A 17,935-nucleotide genomic window follows, 5' to 3' on the forward strand; every position below is an offset into this window, starting at 1 on the left:
TTCGGGTCAGAACCAATCAGAATATTGATTGTTATTATTATCATCATCAGATTTATGTGAAATAATTTTTATTCCATAAAGTGAAACTTAATAAACAATAATTTATCATTATTTTTCTGTTGAAATTAACATGGATTATTTTATCTTTATATTTTTCTAAAAATAAAGCTGAAAAAATAAACAGCTTACTAATAAATTCGATCAAAATGTGAACATCTGAAACCTTCAAACTATTTTTTTAAAGGATTAAATAAAAAGTATAAATCAATAAAATCAATCAGATTTGTTCCTGAATCTTTTCTGGATTTTTACCTGAGCTGTTTTCGGGCGGTCCAGGTCGGATCAGTTCGGCTCCCGGTTCGGGACGGCCCGGGTCAGAACAGAACCGACAGTCCGCCAGGATGTCCCGGATCAGGAAGGAGGCGCCGAGGCAGCGGTGCCGGCAGGCCGGACCGGGCAGCGCCGGGCTTTCCCTGCGGGGATCAGGCTCCCTCTGCGGGGACGGAGGCTCCGGGAAGCCGCCGCGGAGCTCCGGGGGGTTTGGCCGGGAGAGGAGCGCTGCGGGCGGCCTGAGCGCCAGCAGCGAGTCGATGAGAAACCTGGAGCGTCCGGAGGCCGGGAGGTCCATGTCCGAGCGCAACCGGGAAAGTCCGATCACAAAGACGTTGAACCAGAACCAGAACTAGAACCAGAACTAGAACCCACCTGCCCCGACAAACAGCAGAAATAGTGGCGGGATGCTGGTTCTGACGTCATTTAACTGATTTAAAGTAAACAAAAAGTCTGAAAGACGTCATGAGGCGAGCTGCTGCTGCGACCAGAACCACAACCAGAACCAGAACCATACCCCTGATCCTCCTGGACCTTCTTTTCCTCCTCCTCTTCCTCTTCCTCCTCCTCCTCCTCCTCCTCACCAGGTGCATCTCCGCCCTAAGACTGTTTTCTCTTCTGCTGGTTCCAACCTGAAGGTTCTGTTCACTGTGGCTCGGTTAAAGCGCTTTGGGCTCAGAACTGAGATCCATTCAATAAAGAATAAAAGCAATAATCAGGTTTTAATGATCATTTATGTGTTGCACTGATACAGAGAACTGGACCGGACCAGAACCCGGTTCTGTACTGTAAAAGAATGAAACTCGACTCATTCCTGTAGAGCAAACATTGCTGCTTTATTAGCAGTAATCAGAACCGGCCGGTTCTGGCTCCGATCCGGCTGTCCTCTCTGGATCACCGGTTCTGCTTCTGAGCGCTGGCGGCCCGCTCCCGATCCGCCGAGTCCCGGAAAGTGTCCAGTGCCGCCGGAATCTGCAGAGGAAACAGAGATGGGTCACTTGTAGCACGACCAGAACCAGAACCGCCTGACCTGATCAGGAGAACCGAGCTGTGAGTTCAAATCCAAAAGACTTTATTGATCCCAAAAGGAAATGAAACGTAGCTCAGATTCATTCAGAAGGAGCTCCTGTAGCAGTCTGTGTTACAGCAGCTCTGAATAAGCCTCTGACTGAAGACACAGAGGTTGGCCAGAACTTTCTTCATTTATCAAGAATCTTTCTGACATCGTCTCCTGCAGAGGTTCCACAGTCCAAACCAGATCAGAACCAGATCAGAACCAGAACAGAACCAGTGAGGGTTCAGAGCCCAGCAGGTGTCCCTCCATGATGTGGGTTGTCATGGCAACAGGTCTGTAGTCGTTGGTGACTGACGATGAGTTTCCTTTGGTACCGGAACCAGGCAGGATGTCTTCCACAGCAACAGAACTTTCTGTTGGGTCGGGCCACAGAGCTGCTCTGCTGGACTCTGGGCTGACTCCTCCTGGTTCTGGTTCTGGTTCCGGTTCCATCTCTCCAGCTGCCTCTTCACTTCTGGATCCAGAACAGCAGAAGGTGGAGGAGCAGAAGCATCAACGGCTGAGGACCAGATGAAACATCTGACCGGTAAACCAGTTCAACCAGTTCAACCAGTTCAACCAGTTCAACCAGCTCAACCAGCTCAACCAGTTCAACCAGTTCAACCAGTTCATCTGAGGTTTGACTGGTAGCTGTGGGTCAAACGTCTGTTTCCTAACAGCTTCAGGTCAGGTGTGTGTTCAGGTGTGTGTTCCGGTGTGTGTTCCGGTGTGTGTTCAGGTGTGTGTTCAGGTGTGTGTTCCGGTGTGTGTTCAGGTGTGTGTTCAGGTGTGTGTTCAGGTGTGTGTTCAGGTGTGTGTTCAGGTGTGTGTTCAGGTGTGTGTTCCGGTGTGTGTTCAGGTGTGTGTTCAGGTGTGTGTTCCGGTGTGTGTTACCTGTGAGAACTGAGGCAGGGTGAAAGCTTTCTTTTTGACCGTCTCGGTTCTGGCGCTCCTCAGCAGGCTGGTTCTGGTCTCTGCAGCTCGACCCAGTTTAGCCTGTGATGATCCAATCAATAATCAATGGGACATCCAAGACGAGCGCCGGTCCGGTTCTAAAAGCCCGTCTCACCGTCAGGCTGCCGAGTTGGTTCCGGTTCAGCTGCTCCTCCAGCCAGCGGTGGCCGTAGTGATGAGCCAGAACGTCGGCCAGCGGAGAGGACGGCCTGACCAGACATCAAGAATCCATCTGAGTCGTGATCCGACGGAGAGCGGTCCGATCGGCCGGCTGATCCGGTTCCTCACCTGTTGCGGATCCCGAACGTGATGTCCGGTACCAGATGGGCCCGCCGTGAGGTTCTGCCACGCTGCTGCTGCTCCGCGGCCTGAATATGAAGGTCCCCCATCTGGATCCGGTACTGTCTCAGTTCCTTGGACGTCACCAAACCGGACCGGACCGCGTCCCGGTTCAGAGCCACAAAGTCTGGACACGAAACCTTCAGCGCGGCCTCTTCGGCTTCGGTCTGCAGCTGCCAGCTGGACAGAGCTGGAACACAGAGTCAGAACACCTGGAGAACCGAACACCTGGAGAACCGAACAAACACCTGGAGAACCGAACAAACACCTGGAGAACCAAACAAACACCTGGAGAACCAAACACCTGGAGAACCGAACAAACACCTGGAGAACCAAACAAACACCTGGAGAACCAAACAAACACCTGGAGAACCAAACAAACACCTGGAGAACCGAACACCTGGAGAACCAAACAAACACCTGGAGAACCAAACAAACACCTGGAGAACCGAACAAACACCTGGAGAACCAAACAAACACCTGGAGAACCAAACAAACACCTGGAGAACCAAACAAACACCTGGAGAACCGAACAAACACCTGGAGAACCGAACAAACACCTGGAGAACTAAACAAACACCTGGAGAACCAAACAAACACCTGGAGAACCGAACACCTGGAGAACCGAACAAACACCTGGAGAACCAAACAAACACCTGGAGAACTAAACAAACACCTGGAGAACCAAACAAACACCTGGAGAACCAAACAAACACCTGGAGAACCGAACGAACACCTGGAGAACCGAACAAACACCTGGAGAACCGAACAAACACCTGGAGAACCGAACACCTGGAGAACCGAACAAACACCTGGAGAACTAAACAAACACCTGGAGAACCAAACAAACACCTGGAGAACCAAACAAACACCTGGAGAACCGAACACCTGGAGAACCAAACAAACACCTGGAGAACCAAACAAACACCTGGAGAACCAAACAAACACCTGGAGAACCGAACAAACACCTGGAGAACCAAACAAACACCTGGAGAACCGAACAAACACCTGGAGAACCAAACAAACACCTGGAGAACTAAACAAACACCTGGAGAACCAAACAAACACCTGGAGAACCAAACAAACACCTGGAGAACCAAACAAACACCTGGAGAACCGAACAAACACCTGGAGAACCAAACAAACACCTGGAGAACCGAACAAACACCTGGAGAACCAACACCTGGAGAACCAAACTGCTGGAGTCTCCCACCTTCTCACATCGTCAGAGCCAAACAAACACCTGGAGAACCTAACACCTGGAGAACCACCAGAACTGGACCGTCCACCGGGCCCAGAACACCTAAAACAGTCGCCGAAAAACCAGACAGGATTTTTACCAGCCAGCAAACCAATGGACTCTGAGGTTCCGCTGTAGTTTAGGAATAGTTTGCTTGTAGTTTCCAGACTCCATCTTTGTCACCAGGAAATGACCTCACTCTATTCCAGGTAAATAGCCAATCAGAGAAGAGCTGCCCTGCTGCTATGAGTCTCCCACCTTCCTCACATGAATTTCTGACACACACTGAATGTTCCACCAGAACACACACACACACACACTGAACACACACACACACACTGAACACTCAATCACACACACACACACACTGAACACTGAATACACACACACACACACACACACACTGAACACTCAATACACACACACACACACACTGAACACTGAATACACACACACACACACACACACACTGAACACTGAATACACACACACACACACACACTGAACACACACACACACACACACACACAAACACACACACACACACACTGAACACACACACACACACTGAACACTCAATACACACACACACACACTGAACACACACACACACACACACTGAACACTGAATACACACACACACACACACACACACACTGAACACTCAATACACACACACACACACACACACACACACACACACACACACACTGAACACTCAATACACACACACACACACACACACACACACACACTGAACACTCAATACACACACACACACACACTCAGTTCTTTCCTCCTGCTGACAATCAGCCACAGCTTAAAGCCGGTTCTGGTCCGAATCCTGGAACCGGTTCTGGTGAACTCCTCAGAGTGAGCTGGACATGAGGAGCAGTTCAGAACCAGAACCGAGCCTGGGTTCAGAGATCCAGCAGATTTCTGAACCAACCGGGACCTGGTTCCGGTCCAGTGGCTCCGGGTTTGGTCAGGTGTCAGCAGGGGGCGGGGCTTACCTTCAGCCACACTTCCGTCTCTCATCATGGTGCTGGCTCCATAGGTGAAATCTGGACCCGGGATGGTGAGGCCCCTGGACCGGGCCCTCCCCAGCGGAGCCTGCACACAGAACGCAGCGCTCCTTACCAGGGTTGAACTTTGACCTTTTCATCTGGTAGCCAGCTGGTTCTGGGGTCTAGATAAAAAACGGGTCCAGCCGTCAGTCGGACAGTGGGCTGAGGGGAACTGGACCCGATTAGAACAGAACCGTTCTGTGGTTTCAGAGTGAGCCCATCAGGCCGCCCAGCGGCGCCGATGGCTCACAGGCTTCTGGGCTTTCATGTCTCTGCCTCCAGTCGATCGTGACCGCTCACAGGGACCGGTTCTGGTTCTGGGAGTTCTCTCAGGACATGCAGGACATGAACCCAGCGGGTCGACCCGTCAGGTAGAACCAGTCGGATGTTTTAGCAGCTGGACTGAGACCACCAGTGCAGTTCTGATGATACTGCAGTACTGACCAAGGTATCAGAACTGGATTCAACTGGAGATGTTCTGACCCAGTTGGGCGACCCGTTTGTTCCTGGTCCTTTAGTTCAGGTCCAACATTGAAGACCTGATAAGCCCCGCCCACTGACAGGTGGGAATCCCTCAAGTGGTCATAATGTACTGCCTGATCCCTACCTTGATGAGCAGCGGGTCCCGCAACATCGATTCTCTGAAGACGCCCAGCCGCGGTGATGCAATCATTCCTGTGACGTCAGAGGCGGAAGCAGATAGTAATGAAACCAAGTCAGAGGCACATCGGGAATGACAACAACACTATTAATATTAATGATATTAATGATGATGTCAGTTCCGGTTCTAGAGGTTCTTCAGAGACGATCAGACCGAATCGAAATCTCTCTGCAGAATCCTGTAGAACCGGAACTGACCGCCCCAGGTAGAAACACCTGAAACAGCCGGAAATGGCTCCAAACTCACTTGAGTTCTTTTAAAATTATTATTATCATTGTGTCAAAATATCAGTAGAGACTTTGGGATAATGAAATGATATAGTAATTCAGACAAAATCAAATTAAATAGAGGCCTCTTGGCAGAATATTTGCATTTATGAATATAACGTTTAGCTAGAATTAATAATAGATTAATTACATAAAATGTGTTCTTGTTAGCATGGCAGACAATGAAGAAAGTGAAAAACTACTGAGGATCAGAGACTGAATATAACTCACTTGAGTTTATCTGAGCTTCGTCCCTGCGACTGCCGTCGTTAGTTGGATGGTTGTCATGGTAACGGCCGCCGAACGTGTTTTGTTTTTTTAAATCTTCCTTGCAGATTCCAAAAACAATTTGACAATTGTGTCAGCTCACAATAGTAAGCTGCAATTCAACAAGATAAACTGAGCAGAAAATGAAAAAGAAACTTTGAAAACGCAAACCAAGAAAACCGAGAGAACTCGGTACCAGTGTCAATTTCAGTTCTTAAATTATTACAGTGGAATAAAGTCTGGCCTTCTGACGAAACGTTTACGCGCTTATTTAAAAATAATTAATCCACTTTGAAAACTGGTGAATTTTTTAACGTGGCGTCAGGAGAAAGCAGCCTTCAGAATCGATTGGACCTGGAGCGACACCTCGGCGCTTCCCCCTTCCAGCCTCTAGGGGGCGGCAGCTAGCTTTGCCGCATTCAGAAACTGTCGGAAAAAACAAAACTAATGAGATCAAATTAAGACCGCAGTGGTGAAGCATCGTGTGTAGATCTGACCTTTAAGCTCAGGGGAAGAGAGAACCTCACTTATGAATTCAGTTTATTTTATTTATGTTTAAGCCGCCGCCACCAGAACCGCCCGAACCACCGAAAACTGCTCCCACCCATCTGGTTTCCGAACGGAGGAACAACTTCCGACATCCGTGAACGCAACACACCTGATACGTCAGCTTTGCGTCACATGAAAAAGATCGTTTATTGAGACAAATGAACGATTAAAAAGCCCTCAAAACTCCATCTTCGCCTGAGGACGAGAAGAATCGCGAGATGTTTCTGATTCCTCAGTTCGGGATTCTGGGATTAATCCAGCAGGAAGTTACAAACAGTTATCAATGGATACAGAGGAATAAAATATTAACAGGCAGATATCCATCCATTTCTTACATCCACCCTAACCCTACCCTCGGGAAGGGTGCCGGTGCCCGTCACCAGTCCATCGCAGAGCGACATAGAGACAGACAGGACACTCATGATTATTTAGAGAAGTCATGTGTCTGGGAGGAAGACGAAGAACCCGCTATACAAACTCCAAGCAGAAAGACCCGGGGCAACAGTGCTACCAACTGCGCCACTGCACAGCCCGCAGACGTGTTAATAATGAAACAACCTGAAACTGTTTACAACTTATTTCTGACACGTCATCCAGAATAAACTGGAATAACACTAAATAGTTCATTTATTTTAGCAAAGTAATTCAGGAAGTGACAGGAATCCATCCTAAAAGAAAGTAAAAATTTTATTTTATTAATCTAATTGGGAATAGTTTATTGTTTCTTTTTTGTTCTCTGAAGAGTTTTTGCGGCGCTAGTGTCTCGTATTTTTGCGACAGTGGGCAGGTCGAGGAGAGGGGGGAGGACATGCGGCAAGGGACGTCGGGACCGGGAGTCGAACCTGCGACGTCCACGTTGAGGACTGGGGCCTCCAGGCGTGGGGCGTGCTAACCCCCTGCGCCACCACAGCACACCCCGAGTTCATTGTTGACGAGATTCTATCTTACTGAGATTCACCTCTAGACACAGAGGTGGCAACCAGAGGAGTTTAATCAGTCTAGCTTTTATTTAACTCGGATAATGATCAAAGCTTTATCGCCTCTCTCTGCTGCAGTTCGAGGCTGTTTCGTCTCCAGGAAATAGATCAGAGTGAGACCTCTGCGCGCTCTCCCCTTCTCTGCAGCTTCAGAAGCTACGTGCTGCTGTTCTCATGTCTTCCCGGATCCAGCAACCGGTTCTGTTCAGAAACTTTCCGGATCCCTGACGGACCAGCAGAGATGTTTCGGCTGTGGCTCCAAGCGGCGTGTCTCCTGTGTCTGTGCCGCGGCTCTGCAGGCGGCTCTGGACGGCTGTACTCGGAGGAGGACCCGCTGGTGATCCTGGGCAGCAGCAACCTGAAGCCCACCGTCACCAACTCCTCCTCGGCCTGGCTGGTCCAGTTCTACTCCTCCTGGTGCGGACATTGCATCCAGTACTCCAGCACATGGAAGGCTCTGGCTCAGGACGTGAAAGGTACCGGTCCACACTGCCCGGTTCGGGCTCGGTCTGTTGTTCCGTTGGGAGCAGTTGCACCAGACTCCATTCAGAATTGCCTTTCATAAACTTTACGTTAATCGTGTAAACAGCAGCAGGTATTAAGTTACAATCCCGTCCAGACCCGAACTGAGAAACAGGTGCGGATCACTTCGGCATCTTTTAATTTAAATTTGAGAATTATTTCAACTAAAATTCTGTTTGTTCAACTGGATTCAAACAGCGGCTGTTACGTTTTTACTGGAGTTCAGAGCTTAAATCGAAAGTTTTTCTTAGAGGTTTTGATGGGAACAGTTTTAGCTGACGCTAACCACGTGACCACAGTGTTAGTTAACCCGCTGCTGGTTATAGTTACCAGCTGGGAGGAAAATCAGCTTTAACCAGCTGTTAGCTAGCTCCGGTGAGCTAACAGGTGCTCAGAGTTTCCGGTCTTGTGCGAAATTCTGCCCCCCTGTGTCGGGAGTGCGCACTGCAGCCAGAGAGGCGGTCCGTTCATTTTCTGATCGATTTCTTGGTAAAACAACTCAGATAATCATCTTGAGGTTGTAACGTTCAGTTTAATCGGCAGCTGCTGTTTGAAAAAGAAGCAATAAAATTTTTTAAAATAAATAAACAAGGTCAGGGGCCCTGCTGTGGGAACCAGGGGCCCTGCTGATTTTCCTCCTCTAGGAGGACCGGCTGGTTGCAGACCTGGTCCTCACAACATTAGAAACGCACACACTGGTGAGACCTGCTGTGGGGATCAGGGGTCAGGAGAGAAACCAAGCCATCTGTTGAACCATGTGGTCCTGCTGGTTTCTCGGTGTTGTTGGGAATAAATAGTTCTGTGTTTTCTCTCCCTCAGCTGCTAGCTTGCTCTTACACACACACACTGTACAAAGTTCAGGTTAAAGGAAGTGACACGCCAGGGAATGCCCTCTTAAGGGCGGGGCTTAGAAGAATCAAAAGCTGTTTCCCATAAGGAGACGTGCTAATAGTCTAGCGGTGCTAAAAGAAGCTAAAAGAAACCTCATCAGAGACCCCCTTTTTCTCTGCATCTGTTCAACATTAAGAAATTTGTTCATAATCATTTTTCCTCAACACACTCAAGCCTCAAGTCAGTAACGAAACACGAGTTTCCAACACGTTGTGTGTATTTATAGTTTTTCATTGTTGATATAAGAGCATGGAACCTGCTGATGGCAGGACACAAAAAATTAAGACTGATAAATCCTGTCCGAATGTAAAACAGGGGTGATTACTGGATTAAGAACATTTCTAGTACACCACATGCTATCACATATAACCATCTATGAGAAGCAGTTGCTCTTTATTTCCCAAAGTCATGAGGGGAAGGTGAAAAGGATGGATATTTTAGCTGCCTGAAATAATCTGTTCCCCCTCCAGTTTATAACTCTGTTTATTCTTCTTATAATCAACAATAAATCTTGTATATTTGGTAAGATTTCCTCTTCATTTTCCAAAGTTATGAGAGGAAACAAATGTTTAAGCTAATCTTTAATTTTTTCCAGGGGAACAGAATTTTGCACAAGAGTGTTCTTCAGTACTACAACAATAAAAACGGCAGCAATTCAGTGAAAAGGACTGAAAAACCTGCAACCAGTAAAATAATATTTAACAGTAAAACTCTCAGCCAGAAATTATACATGAATCAAATAAATCTCTCAACTTGGCTAGTTGATTACCAATCGTTCTGATTGGCTAGTTGATTACCAATCGTTCTGATTGGCTAGTTGATTACCAATCGTTCTGATTGGCTAGTTGATTACCAATCGTTCTGATTGGCTAGTTGATTACCAATCGTTCTGATTGGCTAGTTGATTACCAATCGTTCTGATTGGCTAGTTGATTACCAATCGTTCTGATTGGCTAACTGATTAATGCTGGTTCTGATTGAGCTCAGTAAGTCCGCAAGAAGGAGGCAGGAGACCAGCTGTGAAGTGAGATACCCGTGATCGGTTTTGGTGATCAGCCATCACCCATCATACACTTTTTCACTGAAATCAGCCGATTATGATCGATGGCCCATTGATCGCAACACCTCTGGACATGTGATGTGTGAAATGATGAAGAGGAAATGAAAGCTTCAGTTCTGATTTGTTCTGATCATACCTGTCAAGTCTCCCATTTCGGCCGGGAAACTACTGTTTTTTTACCCCCCTTTCCAGCCATACTCCCCTAAAAATCCCGGATTGTGACGCCACCCTCGCGTTAGTTGCTCTCTCTGGTCTTAAGGTGTGGTATACAGCACCCTCCCTCTGATGGTTCTGATTGGTTCTGATTCTGTCAGATTGGCATGAAGCCATCGCTGTGGCTGTGTTGGACTGCGCTCAGGAGGAAAACTTTGAAGTCTGCAAAGAGTTCAGCATCAAGTTCTACCCAACATTCAAGGTAGGAGTCAAGAACTACCTGTTGCCCCCTGCTGGCTGCGCCTTCTAACTGCCTGCTGTGTTTTTTTCTGCAGTTCTTCGTGGCTCACAGCTCAGTGGCGGACAAAGGGACGATCTACAGAGGTGAGACTCATTCAGGCCTTTAATCCCTTATGGTTCTGTTTGGACCCATTTGGATGCACTTATTAGAACTAATAAAGTAAACTACTTGCTGTTTAATAAAGATTTCTGATGTGCGCTATGGTTGATCAGTCTAGCTGTAAGAAGGGCTGTTTGGAACACTTTAGCGTCTAGCTTCACCTTGGTTTAGCTGCCACTTAGCATTCTAGAAAACTGGACATGATTTCAGGATCATCATCACTGAGTGGCAGGAAGGGAGAGAAAAATACAAGCAGACAAGCTCATGTATCATCAACCGGATCAATGTCTGACAGTCAGTCCATGCTAGCGTATCCCGGACCGTATCACGGACCGGAGCGTATCGCGGACCGTATCACGGACCGGACCGTATCACGGACCGGACCGTATCGCGGACCGTATCGCGGACCGGACCGTATCGCGGACCGTATCACGGACCGTATCACGGACCGCAGTTGGACTTTCTTTAACCAAGTTTTCATTCTGATCCAATCCCAGATTTTTTTCCAGGATGTTTTTGCTCAGAGTGATGATGGTTCCGACCCGGTTAAATATCCAGAACCTTCTGGGTTTAATCAGTTTGGTTCTGTCTCCCTCTGCTGGAGGACTTCCTGGTTTCTGTCCAATCAGAGCAGGGAGACACGCCCACTCTCTTTCCCTCCCAGTGGCTTTGGTTCTGATTGACTCTGGACATACTCAACAAAAACGTTCTGTTGAACCTGTCCGATTGTGTCAGTGGTTCTGTCGGCTCTTCCCACTCCCCGGTAAAGGAGGGAATCACCATGGAAACCACTTTGTTGCTGAAATCCTGTTGATCGGGTTCTTGTTGTCAGAACCGGTTTTGTGTCCCACCAGGAGCAGACCGGGAGGTCCGGTCCGTCCGGCAGCTGATGATCAACATCCTGCAGAACCACAGCAGAACGGACCGGCCCCAGAGCTGCCCCCCGCTGGAGCCCTACAGGTACCACAACCAGAACCGGACCTCTGGCCCGCTTCGCTGCTAACCTCTCTCTGTGTCCAGCGCTGCTCAGCTGCTGCCCCTGCTGGGTCAAAGGTCGGATCATTACACGGCCATCGTTGTGGAGGAGGCCGGGTCATTCGTTGGCCGGGAGGTGAGGAAGAGGAGGAGGAGGAAGATCTGAACTGCTTCCTGTTTCCTGGTTCAACCGGCAGGCAGGAAGCAGCTTCTTGTGGTTCCTCCTGACCTCTGAACTCTGACCTCATCTTGTGTTCAGGTGACCCTGGACCTGCTACAGTTCTCAGGTGTTGAAGTGAGGAGAGCTCTGACCTCTGACCTCCCCCTGCTGGACGTCCTGAACATGGCCGCCTTCCCCTCCGTCTACCTGCTGCAGCCCAACGGCTCGCACGCCCCACTGCACAGGTGAGAGAGGGAGGCTGAATTGTGGGCTGACCTTTGACCTATTGCTGCCAGAGCTGCTCTAAACCAACAGTTAGGACAGACGTGAATATGTCTGGAGCTGCCGTGACCCCCGGCGTGACCCCCAACTGAGGTTTCAATCCAGTTGACCTGTAAAGTTTTTCCATCTGACAAATCAACGTTTCTTTAAATCTGAGCTGCATGAGGTCATCAGGTCGTCCTGTCTTAGTGATGTGTTTATTAGCTTACACAGAGAAACGTTTGAATTAAGTTGTTACAAAATGGGTGATGCACCTAGCTCTGACCCCCTCCTGACCTCCTGACCTCCTGACCTCGTCCCCCTGCAGCGAGAAGCCGCTCCGGTTCTTCTTCTCCTCCTTGCTGCGGAGCCTCCCAGGCGTCCAGCGCCGCAGCAGTTCCGAGGCGGCCCAGACGGGGGCGCTGCAGGACGGACGGACGTCGGAGCCGTGGCGGGACTTTGACAGGTGAAGCTCCGGTCTGTGGTTCCGACCCAAAGGCCTGCCGGGACCGGCTGAACGCTGCGTGTCCCCGCAGGTCCCAGGTGTACACGGCCGACCTGGAGTCGGCGCTGCACTACCTGCTACGGGTGGAGCTGGCCGTCCACGGCACGCTGGATGGGGCGGAGCTAAAGGTCTTCAAGGACTTTGTCACTCTGGTTGCCAAGGTAACAGCTGAAAGCAGAACCTCAATTAGACTAGAGGTCGACCTGCTGGGATTGGTGCTCCGTCTCCATGACAACGGACAGACCGTCTCCAGGTTCTGTGCTGTGCACCGTTTTGCTAATAGCGTAGCTAATTTTTAGATTTGTGTTTTTGCTAACAAGGTAGCACACTTAGCTTTCCCTGAATTAATTTTTCCTGGTAAATTCTGAAGCACTTTGAGTTGAATAGAATCAGAAGTTTTTATGAACATGCCTCACTGACAGGGACGGTATCAATATGGTGCAAGTTAGCGCCTTAGCATTAGCTTCTACTGATTACCATGTTGGTAATGCTTTAGTGCTGGTGGAACTGTCCATGATTAGTGCTTTAGCATTAATGCAGCTAGCTTTTCTGCTATTGGTTCCCAGCACTGGTGCTAAGATAATCAATCAGAGTCGATTTAATGGATCTGGTCCTGCTGGATCAGCAGAATCCTGAATACCCCGCTGACCGTTTCCTCCTGTAGCTCTATCCAGTCGGAGGCTCCGTGGTGAAGCTCATGGAGACGCTCTCTGATTGGCTGCTCAGTCTGCCGCTGCAGCAGATCCCCTACCAGGCCATCCTGGACCTGGTGGACAACAAGATGAAGGTGAATCTGTCACACACACACACACACACACACACACCAACAAACAGAACTTTTCATTCATTTATGGCGAAGCACCGTTTTAAGCCCTGACCCTGTCAGAATCTTTGACAGGGTCAGCGTGACAGGAAGTTGTTGATGGCAACTTCCTGTCATGTTAAAACAGGGAGTGGGGGCATCTGGAGGCCCAGAGTCAGTGGTCAGATGTCAGAAATAAGGATAGTTGCCTTTTTCCCATAGTTATTCATTTGGGCTTCAACATGGCTGCTGGCTAACCAGAGTGGTCACAAGATAAGGCTAGAGCGCCACCATGTGGAATCCCAGGCAGGCTCCCACCTAACGTCCTGTGTTCTTATTGGGACGAATCGCTAGTTTAATGCTAACCAAGCTAACAGACTGCATCACTCTCCTTACCTGTACACCTGATTAGTAGGGGGCAGTAGAAGGTCCTCACTTTCCACCAGGACCCAACATTTGGGTTGATCTGGTGCCTCTGGGCCTCATTATACATATATACAAGAACACAGGCAGAGGTGACTTCCTGTTTCTTGTGCAGATCTCTGGCGTGTTCCTGGGGGCGGAGCTTCGCTGGGTTGGTTGCCAGGGCAGCAGGCCGGGGCTGCGGGGCTACCCGTGTTCGCTGTGGATGCTGTTCCACGTACTAACGGTCCAGCACGACGCCACGCCCACCGCGCTTGACGGCTCAGGTACGACACGCATAGACCCTGAGGTCGCAGCCCAGGTGTGTGTCCTTACTGTGTGTGAACACAGGTCTGGAGGGCGAGGCGGCGCCGGTGCTGCAGGTGATGCGCCGCTACATCCGGACGTTCTTCGGCTGTAAGGAGTGCGGCCGTCACTTTGAGCAGGCGGCGGCCGCCAGCATGGACCAGGTGACGACCCAAGAGGACGAAGTCCTGTGGCTGTGGAACCAGCACAACCGGGTCAACACCAGGCTGGCAGGTGGGCCAGGGAGGGGCGTGGCTACTGAGCTGACTAAAACAGTGTTTCAGTCGCTCTGTTCTTACAGAGAAAAGTTCTGGAATGATGGATCTGAGACTCTAATCTGGATTATCAGGGAAGCTGAGCAGCAGAATCTGATCTCTGCTTTTAGTTTCTGCTGCAGCTTTTGGATCAGATGAAGGATTTTAACTGGATTATGAAGGATCGTCATCATGGATTAGATTATAGATTATAGATTATCAACTCCACTGCTGGACAGGATGTTGATCATTTCTGAAGGAAGGAAGTCGGTTTAATCTGAGATTTAAATGACTTCCTGGTTAAAAGAACTCCGAGCTTCTTTACTTGATCAGATCAGTGATCCACTGATCAGGTTCTGTTCACAGGTTCTGGTCCAGAAACAGTCGGGTCAGAATTTAAAGCAGGAAGTTTGGAGCTTTAATGTCTGTAATCTACTAACAGGCTGGATTAACCTGGATTATAGATAAATTTGAGTATCATCAGCAGAAGTTCAGTAAAGCGGATCGGGCCGAGCCCAGAACCCAGCTGGACTCCACCAGCAGCCCTGGAGAGTTCTGGAGGCGCCGATGGTTTTACCTGAGAGAATCCCATTACCTGATGGAACAGTTGTTCAAAAAACAGATAAAGCGGCCATCTTGATTCTGGCTCAACTCAGGGAAGGAAGCTTCTCAGGCGGCCATCTTGTTTTCTGGGTTCCAGAGTTTTACGTTGTTTCCATCTTTGTTTCTCCTTCATCTCGCCCTCCTCTTCCTCCTCTCCAGGGTCTCTGAGTGACGACCCGGTCTCCCCCAAAGCGCCGTGGCCAAGCCCCGCCCTCTGCCCCGCCTGCCACGAGGAGAGCAACGGCGTCCACGTCTGGAGCCATGCCAACGTCCTCGCCTTCCTTCGCCGCCACTACGGTGCGTCCAACCTGAACCCCAGGTACTCCCTGACCCCTCCACACCCCACTGCCGGTGCCGGTCCGGCTCAGACCAGACGTCCTCAGGAGGAACGCCCGGCTGCTGGAGGGGAGAGGAAGGGAGAGAATCAGGCGGAGCCCCGACCCGTCCAGCCGGGTTCAAGGCGGGGGGAGCAGGCGGTTCTGATCCGAGGAGAGGGCGGGTTCTGGATTCTGGGCCTGGGCTTCACTAGTGTGGACATGAGCCTTTGTGTGGTTCTGTACGGCAGCTCCTGCCTCTTCCTCATGCTGCTCTTCTTCTTCTTCAAAGTCCGGTCCAGGAGGTGGAAGCTGCGCCACGCCCGGCTCCACGTGTGACCCGCAGCCGGTCCGAACCAAAACTCTGACTGGGTCAGAACCGCTGCTTCCTGTGCCTGGTGGACATTCCTGAGCAGTTCTGAAAGGAAGTGTCTCAGACAGAACGGATCCATCGAATGGGTCAGTGTTTTGGACCAGAACAGGGTCAGCTGGACCAAGTCACATCGGTGCTGGACAGTGATTTAAGATGCTCAACCTGTTTCTGTTTCTATTTATTTTACACTGTGAAAAGTTTTGACCCTGAACCGGGTTTTTTTCCTGGACCAGTGGACGTGATGAGAAACCAGTATGTGAATCTAAATCGGACCGGAGTTGTCTTTGTGACAAATGTTGGGCCTGCTGATGAACAGAACTCCTGGGGGTCCGGCCCAGAACCCGGCTGCTTGTTTGGACGGGTACCAGCAGGACGAGTGAGGACTGAGGAGTTGGACCTCCATGGAAGAGCTCGGTTTGTAGAACCAGGACTGGATTGAAGCGTGGTTTCGATCTGGTCCAGGCAAGACTGGTTCTGAGTCAGGGTCCAATCACAGCAGAAAAACCAGAATATGTGTGTCAGGTGATGAAGGTGCTAAGATCTGCTCCGTTTTGACGCCCTCTGCTGGTCAAACACGAAGCTCTCACAAACTGTTTACATTAATAGACTCCCGTTGAATGTTTGATGTTCAGCTGAGGTTTATTTCTGACCTGCTCTCCTCTGGACCTGACCTCGAGTTGGGTCAGGTGTTTCTGAAGTGTTTTACTCATCGATGTTTCTCAGTGGTATTTCCTGCGGTGAATCTGTTTCAATCAGATTGTGTTTTTCTGATCATTTGTAATATTTGTTAATGCGTGAATAAATCTTGCTGCTGCAGCTCTGCGTCGTGTTTAAACCTCAGAACAGAGTCGATGTAAAGTCTCCTTGGGTCTTAGTTCAACACTTAAATTAATTTATTGTATGGAACTGCTTGGAGATAAAATGAGAAATGTGCTGTTTGACCAGACATGAGCTCCTCATGGACCTTCACGTCAATCCATCATGGCTGCTGTTGGACTGAAATTCCTCTGGCTTCCTTTCCTGTTGTTGATCATCTGTCATAGACTAAGTGCTCCATAAAACATGCCTTATTACTGTGCATTCAGTTAAAATAATAGTTATTTTCAATCTAAATATTAGGGGTTAGAATTACTCATACCCTTATAATGCCATTGCCATGAATAAACTTATTTTAATGAGATCCAGAATTAAAATTTTTGTTAGTTACATACATTTTAATGCATTACATTTTTAACATAAGTTAAGCGCTCTTTTTTTCCACTCAGTCCCGAGCGGAGCCTTTGTTCTCTTGTGTTTCTAGTAAGACCGTTAATCTGACGCACAGCTACATCCACTAACAGCAACAATGAAGCGGCGTCTCCCAGTAAATTTCTGCTTCTAAACGATCCAATTGGGAAACACTGTTGTGTTCAAGTTGTGCTAAAAGGAGTTATGCTATTGGTGAAACTTTGCTAACCTGAAATAGCATCTCAATGCTAAACACGTAGCAGCTAATGTCTGCTACATGTCCGCAATCCACATTTCTAAAGAAGCTCTATGAATGATCAGAGAACCTCTGGAAGATGAACGGATAGAAAACATTTCTATCTGTTCCTGAAGCACAGATTAAAAACCATGAATATCTCAGTTTATGGCTGTTTATTCAGTAATTTAGCAGCAGAAAGGGGCTTGGTTTTGAAAATATTGATTTTGTTGATAAAATGTGATAAACATTTGAATCCAGTCCCACTCCTGGTTCTAACACAATGAAGATATTTTTGCTTTCTGGATGGGTTCATTTCTGACTGAAATATCTTATTTCATCAGTTTGATGTTGACGTGTTTTCAAGACAATTATTTTCTCTTCCTGCTCTGGATAAAGGCGGCCATGTTGGATTCATGTTAATCCATGTTTCCATCTCTCTTTCCTCCCTCTCTGCCCTGTCTGCTTAATCTTCTGGATTCGCTTTTATACTCTGAACTGTAGATGAAGAATCTGGTCAGACTGGTCAAAGAGGAGCCCTCTGGCCCCGGTGGGGCCCATTTTGTCCCGGTGGGGCCCATGAATGGAAACAGCCTCCCCCTGACTTTGAGAACCAGAACCTCCTGACAGCGACCTGGACCTCAGGAACACTGCAGCCGGTGCAGATGCTTCCACTGGGCCTGAGCCACAATCTGGTGGTGCAACAGATTATTCTGTTCCGTCAGAACTGCACCATGTGACCCCCCCCTCCCCAGAACCTGAACCGGTCCAGTTCTGGGTCCTGGACC

General features: G+C 48.9%; 2 protein-coding genes across 3 annotated transcripts; one reads left to right on the forward strand and one right to left on the reverse strand.

Moving 5' to 3' along the window:
• Window positions 1-1,147: 1,147 nt before the first annotated feature.
• Window positions 1,148-6,554, reverse strand: cfap77 (cilia and flagella associated protein 77). The gene is made up of 7 exons (XM_044112377.1): window positions 6,143-6,554; window positions 5,592-5,659; window positions 4,931-5,030; window positions 2,627-2,867; window positions 2,454-2,547; window positions 2,279-2,380; window positions 1,148-1,302 (listed from the first exon to the last, which is right to left on the reverse strand). The coding sequence occupies exons 2-7, from the start codon at window positions 5,655-5,657 to the stop codon at window positions 1,225-1,227; spliced, it is 681 nt and encodes a 226-aa protein (XP_043968312.1). The 5' UTR covers window positions 5,658-5,659; window positions 6,143-6,554; the 3' UTR covers window positions 1,148-1,224.
• Window positions 5,673-16,501, forward strand: qsox2 (quiescin Q6 sulfhydryl oxidase 2). 2 transcript variants are annotated; one of them, XM_044112295.1, is made up of 13 exons: window positions 5,673-5,850; window positions 7,783-8,180; window positions 10,492-10,592; window positions 10,666-10,714; window positions 11,585-11,690; window positions 11,751-11,841; window positions 11,965-12,110; window positions 12,455-12,592; window positions 12,663-12,792; window positions 13,296-13,418; window positions 13,972-14,122; window positions 14,187-14,375; window positions 15,158-16,501. In XM_044112295.1, exons 1-13 carry the CDS (start codon window positions 5,690-5,692, stop codon window positions 15,649-15,651), a joined length of 2,277 nt encoding a protein of 758 aa, XP_043968230.1. In that variant the 5' UTR covers window positions 5,673-5,689; the 3' UTR covers window positions 15,652-16,501. The 2 variants fall into 2 exon arrangements, with proteins under 2 accessions (XP_043968230.1, XP_043968231.1); XM_044112296.1 differs by having other exon boundaries at window positions 11,591-11,690.
• The last annotated feature ends 1,434 nt before the right edge of the window (window positions 16,502-17,935 follow it).

The sequence above is a fragment of the Gambusia affinis genome, linkage group LG03 (assembly GCF_019740435.1).
Source record: "Gambusia affinis linkage group LG03, SWU_Gaff_1.0, whole genome shotgun sequence".
In the NCBI taxonomy this organism is placed as follows: domain Eukaryota; kingdom Metazoa; phylum Chordata; class Actinopteri; order Cyprinodontiformes; family Poeciliidae; genus Gambusia; species Gambusia affinis.